A 16,605-nucleotide genomic window follows, 5' to 3' on the forward strand; every position below is an offset into this window, starting at 1 on the left:
CAGGACCTCCTCTTACTTTACACCGTGTAATTGTACAAATTGAAGCAGCTTCCTACATCAGAAACTGGAGAGCAGCAGATGACTGAGAATCACAAATCAGTAGTTTTAGGACCACATGGAAGCTGCAAGCAAGCTAAGAAGCAGGTGTCTCCAGTATGCCCTGTGTCACCACCATGACCTACAATATTCAGCCTATATGAAATTCTAAACTGTTTCAGAGTGCCAGCAGGTTAACCAGTGACCCGCTATAGACAAACCTTCCCACAATGGCTGTCCAAGTCTGCCACATCCTGAGTTCCTAATGTATGCTAAGGATGCACCTCTTTATCCTGTCATTTGGCACCTGAGATAGGTTTTTTCAGGACACATACCTGTTTTTAATATTGAATTTCAAATTGTTGTAGCCGGCCCTAGGACCTGCCGGTCAATGGCAGATAATAAATTTAATAGTGAGAATGATAGTGGCTAGAGTTGGGAGTGCAACAACAACAGATTTCCCACTGCTGTCCCTCACAGAGCCTCCATTTCCAGCTTTGGTTCAGCGGATAAAGCACGTGAGGAGGGCAGGTTTTTGTTAAGGCCACAGCCTTAAAAAATTGCATGCCTGCAGGAGTGGGTAGGGAGAACAAGGAGTAGGGTACTTGGCAGAGAGGAGAAGCAGATATAGGTCCGGAGGTTCAAGTTTAAAAATGAATCCTTTGTAGATAAGGCAAGGCAAGAGTTCAGAGACGGAATGTCAGCATAATCCTGTGTTACCTCTGCATTAGAGGATATTGCAAATTCACCCAGGTGTGGCCCAGGTATGAGCCTAGTGAGGCTTCCACCATTTGGTGAGCCAACATGATACACCAGGGATGGGCAACTTCAGTCCCTGAGGTAAAACCAACTGACCGACAAACATATCTACATGCTTCTAGCTACCATACCAAACAATCCATTGTATACAACCAGGCCCTACATTATAGCCGCATCTGTTCCAACTCTACAGACAGAGAGTCTCACCTAAGAGATCTACAGCAAACCTTTTTAGAACTAAAATATCCACCCGATGAAGTTAAACAACAGATCAACAGAGCCAGACTAATACCCAGAGAGAACTTGCTGCAAGACAGACCCCCCCAAAAAATAACAGAACACCACTTGTAATCACATACAGCTCCCAAGCTAAAATATTACAGCGCATCATCAGAGATCTAAAACCTCTCCTAGACAATGACAGTTCTCTTTCTCAAGCTCTGGGAGGGAGACCTTTCATTGCCTACAGACAGCCACCCAATCTTAAACATCTCACCCACAATAATACCACCACCAGACTTAACATGGACACTGGTACCAGAGCCTGCAATAAACCCAGATGCCAACTTTGCCCAGACATACACCCAGACAACGCCATCACTGGCCCCAACAACATCCAACATACCATCTCAGGACTATTCATTTGCTCATCTTCTAACATTGTGTATGCCATCAAATGCCAACAGTGCCCTTTAGCTCTCTATATTGGACAAACAGGCTAAACCCTACGCCACAATGGAGATAAATCTGACATCAGGAATCACAAGATAGAAAAACCAGTAGGAGAACACTTCAATCTCCCAGGACATTCTATACAAGATCTCAAAGTAGCTGCTTTATTACAGAAAAATTTCAGAAACAGACTGGAAAGAGAAGTTGCTGAATTGCAACTCATTACCAAGCTTAAAACCATGGAGAGACCTGGTTTGAATAAGGACACTGGAATCTTATCTCATTATACATGATAAAGCTTTCTTTAGCACCTCAGCCCTTGCTTTATCCTGCAAGACCAATTGCAGTCGTTAACAGTCGTTAATAGTCATCTACAGGTTTACCATTCCTATCAGCCAATCACCCATTCCCACCACCCTTCTGAGTAATACCCCTCCCCACCCTCTGACTATACATAAGGGTCTGGTGACTTCTGTTTAAGTGTATCTGAAGAAGTGTGCATGCACACGAAAGCTCATACTTATGACAAACTTAGTTGGCTTCTAAGGTGCTACTGGAAGGATTTTTTTATTTTGTTGTTTTTAAGCCGGCCTTAAAGCATCCTGGATTATTGCTTCTAGAAGATTAAATCACCCTTGACAGCTTCCAAGTTTAAGCTGCAAAGGATGATACTCTGCGGATGCGCAGCTATCATAACATGGCAAGCGCAGTTAGGGGCGGGACTGTTCTTGTGTGCCATTTGTGGCTGCTAATATTTTCAGATTTTGAAACATCTCCTCCTCCTTTCTGAAATATAAGAGCCCTTCATGGTCCTCCTACATGCTCTGTGTTTAACTCCCAACACAGACAGTATATGACAAAATAGCAAGAGACCCAGCTGTTTGAGGTCTAAAGGAAACGGAGTAATCTTCTTGGCTGCCTACTGCAGAGCTAAGGAATCCCATAGTAGACAAAACAGATCTGGCAGGCTATGCTTGTTTCTCTTGGATCCCTTTCTCTGAAAATCTACAATCTTTCCTCATCCTGTCCAAGCATCAGAAGAAGCAACTGGTAGAAAAATGTGAGTATCTAACTTACAATCTCTAGCTCTCTAATACTGCATATGAAACTTGATTATTTAAAAAGTTGTTCACAGCAATATCAAGGGTCTTCCCACTCACAGCTGCCCTAATGAGAGAACATAATGGAAAAATTCTGGTTCCTCTCCTCCCTATACAGTAGTTCCGTTTGTACCGTATGAGAATTAAGATTTCGCTATATGGCCAAAGAAAGGAACTCACATGGGGAATAAAGAATGGATGCACATTTTAGACTTGGGAGAATTAAGATTTGCTGAGAGAGATTATGTGGGTGGTAGTAGTTCTAACAGATGTTGCAGTTTGTCTACTGGCTATCAGGTCATATGTTGTCAAGGTTGTGAAATTTGGGTTACATGAAAATTATGAATCATACTTATTCCTATTATTAAATGTTCTATGTTGCCCGTGTGTGTGTGTGTTTTTTTTTTTAAAAAAAGTCTCCATATACTATTTTGTGCTGCCAATATGAAGGCAAAATTAACTAAGCAAATTCAAGCAAACTCAGTTACTTGTACCAAAAAAGAAAAAACTAAAAAGTTGTTTGAAGGGGTGTTGTGTCTGCTAAATGTTATAATTCTTGGAAACAGTTTGTGGTTAAAGTAATTTTATTTACAAATCACCTGCCATTTCCTCCAGCCTACCCTTCCATTCAACATATCTATGTTATGCAAAGAAATATTATAACTATTTGCTCATATTCAAGTACTACATGTGCTCCATGGGGCTTAAAGGTAAAGCTAAAGGGAGCCCCTGACCATTAGGTCCAGTCGTGACTGACTCTGGGGTTGCGCGCTCATCTCGCATTATTGGCCGAGGGAGCTGGCATACAGCTTCCGGGTCATGTGGCCAGCATGACTAAACCGTTTCTGGCGAACCAGAGCAGCACACGGAAACGCCGTTTACCTTCCCACTGTAGCGGTACCTATTTATCTACTTGCACTTTGACGTGCTTTCGAACTGCTAGGTTGGCAGGAGCTGGGACCAAGCAACAGGAGCTCACCCCATCACGGGGATTCAAACCGCCGACCTTCTGATCGGCAAGCTCAGTGGTTTAACCCACAGCGCCACCCGCGTCCCTCCATGGGGCTTAGTTCCACATAAATGTGCATAATAATGTAGCCGCCTAGGCTATTGCCAGTGAAAACACATAATAAAGCTACAGTCCTAAATACACTTTCTGGAAGAAACTTCCATTCAAATGGAATGGTCATTACTTGTACATCAATGTGTTTAATCAGATTGATAAGGCATGTTTCATTCCTCGTAGAATTGTGCAGCTTGTTCGTTGCTGAGCTCTTTTCTGTTGTACTTTCTCGTACCCTTACTTTTTCTGGTTGCCTGAGCCTTTAAATCAGTGCTGCCCATCCATAGTATTTCGATCCTTTTGGTCAGTTTGTGCTCATGACTGTGGACGTGCTAGTGGAGAGAGAGGTCTGACTCAGGAGCCACCCCATACAGTGACAAGCTCAGCCACCACCACTATTCCTAATACCCTTATTTCCCCAACATTACCCAACCCCAAATCAGCAAATTCCCTCACATTAGAGTCAATGGGGAAGGGGGAAATGGTTCCTTCCAACCTGGTTGCAATGAGTCAGCAGGGCATTCAATGTGACAATTTCTTCACATCATGTATGTATTCTCATTCTCATTACCCCCCCCACACACACACACAATGTCTATGCCCATCTTGTATCGGTAAACATATACTGTAAAGGAAACTTTCCTATAACTGAAGGTCATTTTATACAGTACTATTTAATATCCCATACTCATCTTGCATTAGGAATCTGTCTAAAATTATAACTTAGGGTGGTGAGGCACTGAAACTGATGCCCTGCAATATTTTTTCTTCAGTCTTCCTTGTTTTAACAACATATTTTTTCCCAGATGTTCACATACTTTCACTGAGAAGAAGACCATTTTCTCACATCTGGTCTGTTCCCATCTGGTGTTTGTTCTCATATTTTTCTTCATCTCATACGATTGTGTGACATTTCTCAACATATTTCCACCCCACCCCACCCCAGAGCTGGCTGGAACAGATCTATTTAAATCTGTTACCACATTGCTAAGAATTTCATTTTGCTGCCACACAGGTCACTATGATTGAGGCTGCATAATCTGTAGAAATCTAAAGAAAATGTTTGCTTTGTGACATTGATCCAAGGAAAAAGCAAGCTCTGATCTTTGCAGTGACCTTTGCAATACAGTCTCCCAATCTGAGGGTCCCAACTGCTCTCCGTGTGTTTTGTGTGTGTGCACAGAACTCTTGAGAACCCAAGCATTCTCATTCACTTAAGTGGGAAGAGGCAGTTCTGTGAATGCATCCATTTGCCAGCAAGAGACTCTGCCTCTTACACTGGAGTGAATGGGGAAATCCTGGTTGCTCTAGGCTTCAGAGCCTCTATGTGTGTATACAATATTCCTGTGATATGCAGACTTTTATTGTATGATTCTTCAAGATTCTCCTATCAAGACTAAACTCATGGGGGGGGGGGGAGAGAGAAAGAGAGACAACAACATGAAAAAGCAAAGTTGCCAGCATAGTTAACAGTCAGCTATCAGCTATTAGAGGCAAGAAGCCTCTCAGATGAAATGAACAGTGTCTACCTGAGAGTTCTCAGAGAACTCAAATCTGAAATTGCTGATCTTCTAGCAAAAATATGTAATGCTACTCAGGTCACTCTCCATCCCTGAGGACTGAAAAGTAACCAATGTAACACCATATTTTTTAAAAAAAGGATCCAAGTGGGTTCCTGGAAATTACAGGCTGGTGGAAAATAATATTAAAAATAAAATATGCAAGCATATAAGTATTTATTTATTTAGATGTCGCCCATCTGACTGAGTTGCCCCAGCTATTTTATAATGGCTTCCAACCACAGTAAAACATATATAAAATATATAGAAGAACAAGCCTTGCTGAAGCATAGCCAGCATGGTTTCTTCAAGGGTAATTATTTCTCATGAACCTATTAGAGGTCTTTGAGAGTGCCAACAAGCATATAGATATAGGTGATCTGGTTGACATGGTGTAATTGGACTTTCAAAAATGTAGGGTTCTGTTTTCCTTTACAAAACTAGGTCAAGTATTAATAGAGTGGGAAAGAAGACCACCAAGCAACCTTTTAAAAGGCTTTACACTTTTTGGTATATTATCCTCTATTTTTGTAAGGTTTTATTAGGTCACCCAAAATGATTGGTTCATTTCAAAAATATTTTTAAAAAGCAGTCTGTTTTTAATAATTTTTAAGTTAAAATGGGGTTCATTACGCTTTAAAGATCAAAGGCAGGGAAGAGAACAGACACTTGGAAATGGATTAGAATTGTCAGAGCAGGAAGGATCAAGGATGCTCGATGGAGCCACTTTAAGTCTGCAGCATCCTTTGGATTTGGAACATCTAAATCATGGCAGCAGATGCTAGGAGGGGGCTGCCTTCTAGCAGGTTGCTTTGTTAACATGGCAATTTTGGACCTGGTATAAAAAGTTAGAAAGGCTAAGTATAAAAAGTATAAAAAGTTAGAAAGAGAACAATGGATCAGATGGGCTACTGGCCCAGAATAATATTTATAGCCACTGGTTCTACACATCAATTCAGTGACTCACTGTACCTTTGCTGTGTTTGGAAATAAGGCAGACAATGAAAGAACCAGACAACCTTTGTAGTCCAGTAATGTGCGTAGCGCCAGGTCTTTGGAGTCTTTCTTTATCTGATTTACTCAAACACAAAATATAGCTTCCAGCAAAATTAAAGTTAACATGTTTCTCTAGAGATTAAGATCAAAGCAGTGGAAAGGATTCTATTTCAGCAGCATGATGTTCGCTCCCTTATCTATAAACGGGGGGTTGGGGGTCAGAAGACAGCAAGTGTAGGGAGACGTCTGTTAATCATTTTGATGTGTTGCCTTGGAGATTGTCCACACTTCCACTTGTTTCGTGTTTTCTTCCGCTAGTTCCATGCTTTTTAGGCACAGGTCTGAGAGGTTTTTCATTTGTCCCACCACTTTCCCCAAGGAAGCCCACTGTTTACCGCTGAATCGGAACAAATGGCAATCTGAATCCTGATACTTGCTCCAATTCAGCAGAAAGCAGAGGGTTTTCTCAGGAAAAACTACAGGGCAAACAAACAAACCCTCACACCTGTGCCTAGAAAGCATGGGAGAAGCAGAAGTGTTGGTGAGTCCTTCGAGTCCTATACCACAGAGCCTTGAATAGACCTTTAATGACTCAACAACTACTCCCTGTTTTCTGTTGAGTCTCACAAAGGTTTAGGGAAAGGTACAAGATTAGACCACTCCACATTTTAGATTTCAGTAAGAGACAGAGCTGCCACAGGGCACTCCATACAGGGCAGACACAAAGAGCATTCCATGTTTCCCATTGCATATGTAGTCAAAACAGCCTCACACACTCAAGGCTGGAGGGAGGTATTCATCAGACCTAAGAGAGAGCCTTTAGTTTTGCATCAAAACAAACAAAAACGAGGGAGGAAAAAATCAGGGGAGAATTCACCACCACCACCACCCCACCTAAGCATCCTTGATGGTGTGCTCCTAGTTGTAAACCTTACAATAAATTTGTAAGTGAAGTCAGTATTATTACCTCCATCTTCAAGAGAGGAGGACTGGGGTTGAAAGGAAGTGGCTTTCCTAGCTAACCAGTGAGTCCATGGAGGAGACAAGATTGGAACTGAGGAGCTCCTGGTTCATAACACAGCCTCTTAGCCAGTATGCTCCACCAATTCCTTATGACCTATGTTCTTCCCTTTTCTTTCCCTTTTTAAAACCAGGACCATTACGTAGTTCTCCACACTCTGTATTGTCTACGCTGATTGGCAAGGGCTTCAGTTAGCAGTTTTTCCAAGCCCTTGCTGCAAATGCCGGGGATTGAACCAAATATCTTATGCACACAGTACCTAACAGTGTAAACTCTTAAGATGATCTTCCTCAGGGGCTATAGTTTAATATTCCACCACTTGGGTCCCTGATCTAACTTGAGTGCTAGTTTGTGTTCCCCATTCAAACATCTATCTAACCTCTTTTGTATGACTTAAAAGCAAATAGGCAATAGTTTTGAGCATAAGATGCTCACTCATTTATTTTAGGCCGATCTCATTGCTGAATACTGACTATAAGATTTATGCTACCATCATGGCGGAAAGGCTGAAGCAGGTTTTGAATAGAGTGATCGGTCAAAATCAACAGGGGTTTCTACCAAAAAGAAAAATGGCAAAAAATATAAGAGTACTTGTAAATATAATTGAATTTTTAGATTGGCACCCGGGGAAGAAAGCTGCATTTGCATTCTTGGATGCAGAAAAAGCTTTCGATAACCTGAGATGGGAGTTTATGCTGAAGGTACTGGGGAAAATAGGTATAAACGGGAGCTTTGCGAAAGGAATTGAGGCAATTTATAAAAAACAGGTAGCAAAATTAATAGTAAACGGAAATTTGTCTGAAGAATTTGAAATTGGCAAAGGGACTAGACAGGGGTGCCCACTCTCGCCTCTATTATTTATCATGTCAATAGAATGTTTAATTAAAGAAATTAAAGAGGAAGATGAGATCAAAGGAATCAGGATTAAAAAATATACTCATAAGATAAAGGCATTTGCGGATGACATCATAGTAATGCTAGAGGACCCAATTGATTCAATAAATAAAGTTAAAGAAAAATTGAAAGAATATGGGGAAGTCTCAGGATTTAAGGTGAATGTTAATAAAACTAAATTAATGGTCAAAAATATAAGGAAGGAAGAGGCAGAGGAATTAGAAAAATTGGCAGGGTGGAGGTTAACCAACAAAGTAAAATATTTAGGTATAAATGTAACTCCTAACAATATTAATTTATTTGATGATAATTATTCGAAATTATGGAAGGAGATAATTGAGGATTTAGAGAGATGGGGAAAGCTAAATTTATCTTTATCAGGGAGGATTGCGACAATAAAAATGGCAATCTTGCCAAGGGTTCTATTTCTGTTCCAAATGCTCCCAATAATAGGCAAGAAAAGTACCTTTGAGGATTGGAGGAGAATTATAAGTAGATTTGTTTGGGCGGGGGGGAAACCCAGGATACAATACAGACTGCTAACAGAAACAAGAGAAAGAGGAGGATGGGGGGTTCCTGACCTAAGGTTATATTATGTGGCGGCCAGCTTTTGCTGGATAAAAGATTGGCTGATTTTAAAAGACCAAGAACTCCTTGAATTGGAGGGATTCAGAAATATTAAAGGGTGGCACGCCTACCTGTTGTTGGAGAAGAAAGGCAGCCAAAGAGAATTCTCAGATCACATATTTAAAAAATCTTTATACCAAACATGGATGGAATTTAAAGATTGGGTGGAACCACAAAGTGCTTGGTGGGCATCCCCAGTGGAAATGATGGCTACAGGTATTTGTGGAGGAAGGGGGAGGTGGCCAACCTATCAAGAATTATTAATAAAAGAAAATGATCAATGGCATTTGAAAACATATGATAAGATCAAAGAGTATTGCCAAAGTTGGTTACACTATAGACAGGTTCAAAGCATTTTTAATCTACATAAGGAAAACGGTTTCCCGGAGAGAGAGTCCAAGCTCCAAGAATTAATAATCAAAGATGGGGAAAAACCTTTGGGGAAGATGTATAAATTTCTATTAGAAGAGGAATTAAAAGATGAACTGACCAAGAGTGTCATGATAAAATGGGCCATCGATGTGGGGAAAACGATTTCGGTAAACCAATGGGAGAAACTCTGGAGTGTAGACTCTAAATTCACAGCATGTATGTCTATTAGGGAAAATATATTAAAAATGTTTCATAGGTGGTATGCCACACCCGAAAAAATTGCCAAATTTTATAAAGTAGGGGATGGCAAATGTTGGAAATGTAAAAAGAAAATCGGAACTTTTTACCATTGCTGGTGGACCTGCCCAGAGGTGGCTAACTATTGGAATAAAATTTATGAAAAGATTAAAAAAATGCTAAAATGTACTTTTGAAAAGACCCCGGAATTATTTTTGTTAAGTCTTATTCCCCCCACCATACCCAAAGATAGAGTGAATATTCTTTTATATGCATGTGCCGCAGCTAGGATTCAATTGGCAATGAAATGGAAAGGAGATGCAATACCTACAACTCAGGAATGGCAGGAAAAATTACTCGAATACTTGAAGATGGCTAAATTGACAGCTATAATTAGAGACGTACCTAGGCAGAGAATCATGAACGAATGGAGATATGTACAGGAGTATATGGAGAAAGAGAATCTAGAGTGTAATTTAATGTTGTGCTTAGAGTAAAGAAATCGCAAGAGGAGAATTCAGGTTTATATGAAATTATTAGTTATGAATTGTGTTTAAATGTAATTTAGAACTCAGCAAGGGATAAATGATATATCCAGAGACGCGTGTTATAAATAATAGGAAGCAATTTTTATTTATCTATTGTTTTTTTTTTCTTTTTTTTTTCTTCTTTTTTTCTTTTTTTTTTCTTTTCTTTTCTCTTCTTTTTCTTTTTTGTTCTTTCTTCTTCCCTCCACCTTTCCGTGCTTTAGAGCCTAGGCATTTTTATGTTTAGGTTAGAAATATCTTTTCTCTTTCTTTTCCTCTTTTCTTTTGAACTCTTATTGCATTTTGGTTTGTACTTGATTTATATATGTGTTTTGTATTTTGGAAATTTCTTGAATAAATTCTATTTTAAAAAAAAAAAAAAAAAAAGATGCTCACTCATTTTTGGGATTGCTCTGATGGATTGTATTGTCAGTCATTTCAGATAGCAGGCCATTTGACACAGTTGTAGACACAGCAAATCACTTTGACACGAAGTTTTGTGGTATGCAGAGACAAGGAATTTTCCACTGCTTGTGCCAAATAAGTAGTCACTATTTTTGGTCTGAGATTAGCATTCCATCCTCCTCCTCCTCCTCTTCTTATACTCCTCCTCTCTGACATTCCACAAACCCTGAAGGAATACAATTAAAAACTCAAGAGTTCTCAGCCATCCACTCATTTTTTAGCAGGAGAGTCTAATATATTAGTTACATGTTCTCATATCTGTGTGTGTGGACTGAGGGCTAGATAATTCTTGGTATTTCATAAACCGTACTGTTCCCAAACCAGCTCAACACAGGAAATGTGGGTGGAATAAACCAAGCATTATATAAGTTTTTCCTCAGCATTAAAAATCATTTACAAACTCATGCTGGTACATATTGATTTTGCCCATAGCATTTCTCCTTCCACCACCCGCCAAATGACTCTTTTGCATATGCCCTACTGAAATGAGTGGGATCTCCAATAAGGCAGCCTTTGCCAAGCTCGTGCCTTCTGGATGTTTTGGACTCCCATCAGCCACAGCTGTTGGGAAATGGAGTCCAAAACATTCAGAAGGCATCAGGTCAGTGAAGGCTAAAATAAGGTATGCGGGGGGGGGGATCCTAGTGGATTGTGCGAGGTGGGTCAGATTTATCTTGGCTACATGGGCATAGACAGGGGGCAGGAGGGGCAGCTGCCCCCCCCCCCGTAGAAGCAAAAAATTAATGTATTTTACAGACCATAACCGGCACTTTTCTGCTGTGAAAGGGCAACAGTTGGGTAAAGCAGAAAGTTCAGGTTGTACACTGTCATCAACCATGTCGAATATTTCATCCTCACCACAGGTGGGACAATAGCACTACAGTCCATACCTGAGAGGATTGTGATGCACTTGTGGATACTTTCTCCGAAACGGAAATAAATTAGCAACTTGCTAATTGAATATTGCTAGCATTTTCCTTGTTGAGTGGAAACAAAGTATTTAAATTTGCAGGCAACAAGAATGACAATGGAATGTGAAATTGATTCATCTGGATTCACTGGAATAAATAAATGAATTGCATTATCAGATTTAAAAACTAATTTTGATTAGTATATATTCTTTCTTTCTTTCTTTCTTTCTTTCTTTCTTTCTCTTTCTCTCTTTCTCTCTTTCTTCCTTTCCACATATGAAAAGCTTTTCATTCTATTTTGTCTAATTTCAAATAAGATACCGTGAGTGCAATGGCAAGTTGGTAAAATTAGATTTTATGTAAGATACTGGATTGGGGAATTGTAGAGTTTACCTGGATTGTTGTTGTTTTTAGTATTCCTTTATTTTTAAGACAAAATCAACGAGAGAGAGATATACCATACATATGGGAAAAGAGGCTGAATTAATCCAACAGATACCTTCTTTGTATGTAAAGTACATCTATTTTATCCTGACTTAACAAAATGCTTTTCAGGTGGTTAAAAATGTTGAAACACACAGAGGATTTCTCTGCAGTATTTCTAGTCGTTGGGTATGTTTCACCAATATTTTCACACTTGAACACCCATTATCTGGTGAATGTGCCATTAGATGAGGACTTGCATATGTGAAAGAAATCAGCCCCCACAGAGCACTGCTTTCTGTTACCTAACATCCCTTGCACACAATGTTGTGCCCACCTCCCACTGAGGCAGTTAACTGGTTCAGCTGAAGGACACAGAGGTTTGTGTGAGCCAGTAATGAGATGTCAAGTAGTGTCCGTGCCTGAGTGAATCAGCCCTGAACTAATGCCCTTTATATTTTTACACACAGCAGCACATACACGCTCATGCTCTTTATAAACAAGACTGAAATGGTTGGGTTGAACTATTTAAAGGTCAGACCATTACAGAAAACCAACTGGCCAAGAGGTCAGGATTTCCACCATGGATTTGTTCAGTCTGAGTTGATGGAAACCTGGTGATATTTTATTTCTTGCTGCAGATTCTAGTTTATTTGAGTAAACCCTTTGATCTCAAGTAAGGTTTCCTGGCATTTACTCGGCCAACCTGGTGGTGGGTTGGTTGGTTGCCTGAATTCATCTAAACCCACCCTCAGTTTCTGATTATGCCACCTCCTATGATTCTTGGCACCAAACCCATTACTTGCAGCTAAATAAACAGTAGCAGATGTCAAAAGCACTCAAGGCTGGTATTTTTCTCCTACATAAGTGCTAGTCACTTAGTGTTATTCATGACATATTGACTCATTGCTTTGGCCAGAATGACATTCTCAAAGCAAAACTGGGCATGGGATTGCTTTGGTCAACAGAACTCGAGTTATTTTTGAATTCCCTCCTTCCAAACAGTCACAGTGGTCAATTATGTTGCTTATAAATGGACCAGGGGTTTAATCACTGATAATTACCGTACCCACTATTTACTTGCAATCTTTACATGAACATCAGGACACCTGCAAACTATGTGACAAAAAAATTAAGTTGTTATCGGTCATTTCCCCCTTCATGACACATAGGCTAAAATGATAAAAAGTGTCTCCACAAGTTAGCAATGTAAGCTACTGCATAATGAAAATCACTTTGTTTGACATTACTGTATATTCCAGCCCATTTCTTTAAACTATAGAAGTAGCTTATCCCAGCTATCAGTAGCTCAGGTAGCTTTTAATGGAGTTAACTTGGGGGACGGGGGGCATGGTGGGGTGTCCCTCACCACAACCCTGTGAGGCAATATCCTGAGAGTGATTGACTGCTCCCAGGTAAGCAAATGAACTTTATGGATGAGTGAGTCTGAAGACCTGGTTTTCCTGCATCCAAATGCAACGCTCTAACCAGCAAATCTTCAGATTTGGGAGCTAACCATTTGGGAGCTTGCATATGCAGTACATTCAGAAGGTTCCAGGTTTAATCCCTGACATCTTCAGGTAGTGCTTGCCTAGGGCTAAGAGAGACTTCTGCCTGAAACCCTGGAGAGAAACTGGCAGTCATTGTAGACAGTACTGAGCTATCTAGACCAGTGGTCTGACTTGGTATAAGGTAGCTTCTTATGTTTCTGTGTTGAGAAATGGACGCTACTTCACAATACTTCCTTTACCACACAGATCTTGGGAGGGAAATCACCACACAGTGGCTCTTCCAGCTGAAAAATCAGTGCTGTGTGGGTCTACTTCTGTAACATAGACATTGTCTCAACCAATGAAGCTTGTTTAGATATCTATATAACTGCATGCAAAGAGAAACCAGACTTATTTACCTTGGGGGCATGATTTTTCACTTTGGGCAAGAAAGAAGCTGACCAAATTCCCAGACCAGTCCATGGCCCTGGGGAAAGAGACACCAAACCTTGTAAGGAAGAGGTCATAGCTCAGTGAGAGAGCACAAGACCAGCATGCTTAAGGTCCAGAGTTCAATTCGCCGTTTCTTCACTTAAAGGATCTTAAATGGGCAGAGATCTCTTTTTCTTTCTAAGCTTGAAGAACACTGTTAGTCGGAGCTGTCAAACTGGAACTAGATGGACCAGTCATCTGATTCACACTATAAGGCAGCCATGTATGTTGAGACAAAATAATACGCCACATTACGGCCTGTGATTCAGCATATGGAGCTGAATATAGGAATTGGGAGCAGTGCATAGCATTAAAAAAATTAACCAATACTTTTAATACTCTGGGTTACCCTTCTCATTCAGTTACTACATGCTGAGACATATATGCTAGGAAAGTGTTACTGTCGTACCAATGATATATAATTTTCTTTTCAAAAACGGCTTGAAGGATTCCCCCACCCCTCCATGGTTCTTCTCCGAGTCCATAATAAACCATGTACTCTTGACATGAGCAGCACAATCACATGAATAGAGAGAGAATTCAATGAATCCAGCAGATGTTTAATGGTCAGCTTCACTGGGAATTCTTTGGCTTCTAATCTCCCTGATTCTCAGGAACCGTGTCCTAATTTTAGTAAAGTCCTTCTGGTCGAATGGGCACATAACAAACCAAAATAGCTTGCCTACAAACCTGAGAAGATTTTTCTGCTGCATCCTGAACTTTGACTATTTATCCAAATGAGTTTTCAAAGCACAGAGAGATGAGCAGAATTTGCAACTGTCGAGAGCAGGGGTGGGCAGGTTTCAGGTTTGTGGGATATGCTTTGTATTTTTCTAGAATCCTAGGATTCACCGACCAAAGCCAGGCACAAAAGACATGCACTTTGACTGTGTACACATTACTGATGTTTGCTTTGGCTCTGGAGCACTCCTACCCCTGGCTTTTGAGTCCATGTCCATGTCCAGGCTGAGCATGGCTTCAATGGCTGGTGGCTCCTCTCTCATGTTTGGTCTCCTTCCATGATAGGAGGAGGAGGAACTGGCTACTGAAGCCATGCCACACTCAGCTACCTCTGGCCCCTCCCAAAAGATATTGGGGCCCACAAGACAGCTCCACCCCATGATTTGATGCAATGCATACTCTGTTGGTGTAGATTTTCATAGCACTAAAAAAAGATAATCTGCATATTATTAGGTGCTGTATCTACTGACTATTGCTCTTAGCTCATAGGAGATTATTTACAAAGACCTTTTAATGCAAGGATGTGGAAATTCTGGAGAGTCATGTGTGCTGCAGTTCCAAAGATTCATTATATACAATGCTTCTCCCTAGATGTATCAAGAAGAATTGAAAATGGCAAGTGATCAGTCTGCTTGCTATCACTGCATGGCCTCCCTTTGTGGAAAGAGATACACGACGAAAGAAGACAATGCTTACTGTGTGAAGTGCTACGACAGCCTTTTTGCTAACATCTGTGAAGAATGCAAGAAGCCCATTGAATGTGACTTCAAGGTAAGTGCTGATTTGTTTCAGAAGCAACACTGTCCCAGTGTTATTCCAGGCTTCGTGGAAATAGTGCATATAGAGATCATCGGGGCATGTCCCATCCGGTTCTTCCCATCCCAATGCAGGAAAGCCTGAAAGGTGTTTCTAAGAGCAATCAGCTGAATGTTCTTAGAAACGGTCCTGCAATTGGGAAGCCTGCACTGGTCATGGGGGTGGGATCACAGGCCTGTTCAGCTGAATGCTGAAAGAACTCTGTACAGATCTTCCCACAGCTAGGCACCTCTGGCCCAGTTGGGGCCTTCAAATACCTATAGAGCTAATCTTTCCACATGACACGGAGTTCTGGGTGTTTGCTGAATGCTCAAAATCAGCAGTTAACTTTAGAAGCAGTTAAAAATCTATTTCATTTCATTTCATTACTGTTAGGAGTATTTACTACTACTACATTGTTACTAGGAAGCAGTCAGGTCCAGGGGTCTGGCCCCAGGCCTGCTACCTTGAAAACTTCAGGATTCTTCCTCCTAGCTTCATTACCCCATGCCTGCCATGTTGGAAGTGACAGGGAAGAAGAAAAGGGGCTCCTCATTTATTGAAAACCACCCACAGGCTTTAAAGAAATGTTTTAATTCAACTCAGACATGAATTGACTATGATCAACAGCTAATGATTGTGAGCCAAGAAGCTATGCTCCTTTTCTGGCATAAGTGTGGGGCAGCAGATGAAGTAAACTTTGTTTGGAGTGGTCCCAACTACTCTGAGAGTAATCCTGTGTTGCTTGTGACTCACCTGTGACTCACACACACCCAAATCCATAGATCGGTATAATGGATCGATAGATATAGGCGGGGAGGAACAAAAAAGAGAGCATATTATTATGAGTAGGGTGGAGGGGTAGGTTGTATGCCTGAGCCTCCTTCTAATTACTGGACTCAGCACTGATCCAATTCCTGGCATAGCCAGACTAGCTTCCTGGTAAAGTACTGGCCCTCTAATTATGAGCCATTAAGGTAACAACCAACCTAGCAGTTCAAAAGCACCTCAAAGTGCCAGTAGATAAATAGGTACCACTCCGGCGGGAAGGTAAACAGTGTTTCTGTGCGCTGCTCTGGTTCACCAGAAGCGGCTTAGTCATGCTGGCCACATGACCTGGAAGCTGTACACCGGCTCCCTCGGCCAGTAAAGCGAGATGAGCACTGCAACCCCAGAGTCGCCTGCAACTGGACCTAATGGTCCGGGGTCCCTTTACCTTTAAGGTAAAAAAGGTAGTTGCAAATGGGTGGGTGGGGACCCCTACCCCTCTCTCAACTCACTGGTACGCAGAAAGACAAAGGCCAGAGGTGAGAGTTGATTTTTGTGAGCTAGAAGCTAGAAGCAAGGCTGCAGGCTGGGCGGCTGGGAGACAGAACCATGCCTGATTTCTGCTGGAATCCAAGGCTGTGACTATGGGAGAAGCAA

At 41.1% G+C, this 16,605-nt stretch overlaps 1 protein-coding gene across 1 annotated transcript in view; it reads left to right on the forward strand.

The window, feature by feature from the left end:
* The first annotated feature begins 2,045 nt into the window (after positions 1-2,045).
* Positions 2,046-16,605, forward strand: part of FHL5 (four and a half LIM domains 5) — a 30,919-nt gene continuing 16,359 nt past the window's right edge. The window contains exons 1-2 of the mRNA XM_035109360.2: positions 2,046-2,527; positions 14,977-15,156. Coding sequence (XP_034965251.1) covers positions 14,977-15,156 — 180 coding nt within the window. The 5' untranslated portion in view covers positions 2,046-2,527. The remainder of the gene's footprint in view (positions 2,528-14,976; positions 15,157-16,605) is intronic.

This window comes from Zootoca vivipara, chromosome 3 (genome assembly GCF_963506605.1).
Source record: "Zootoca vivipara chromosome 3, rZooViv1.1, whole genome shotgun sequence".
In the NCBI taxonomy this organism is placed as follows: Eukaryota; Metazoa; Chordata; class Lepidosauria; order Squamata; family Lacertidae; genus Zootoca; species Zootoca vivipara.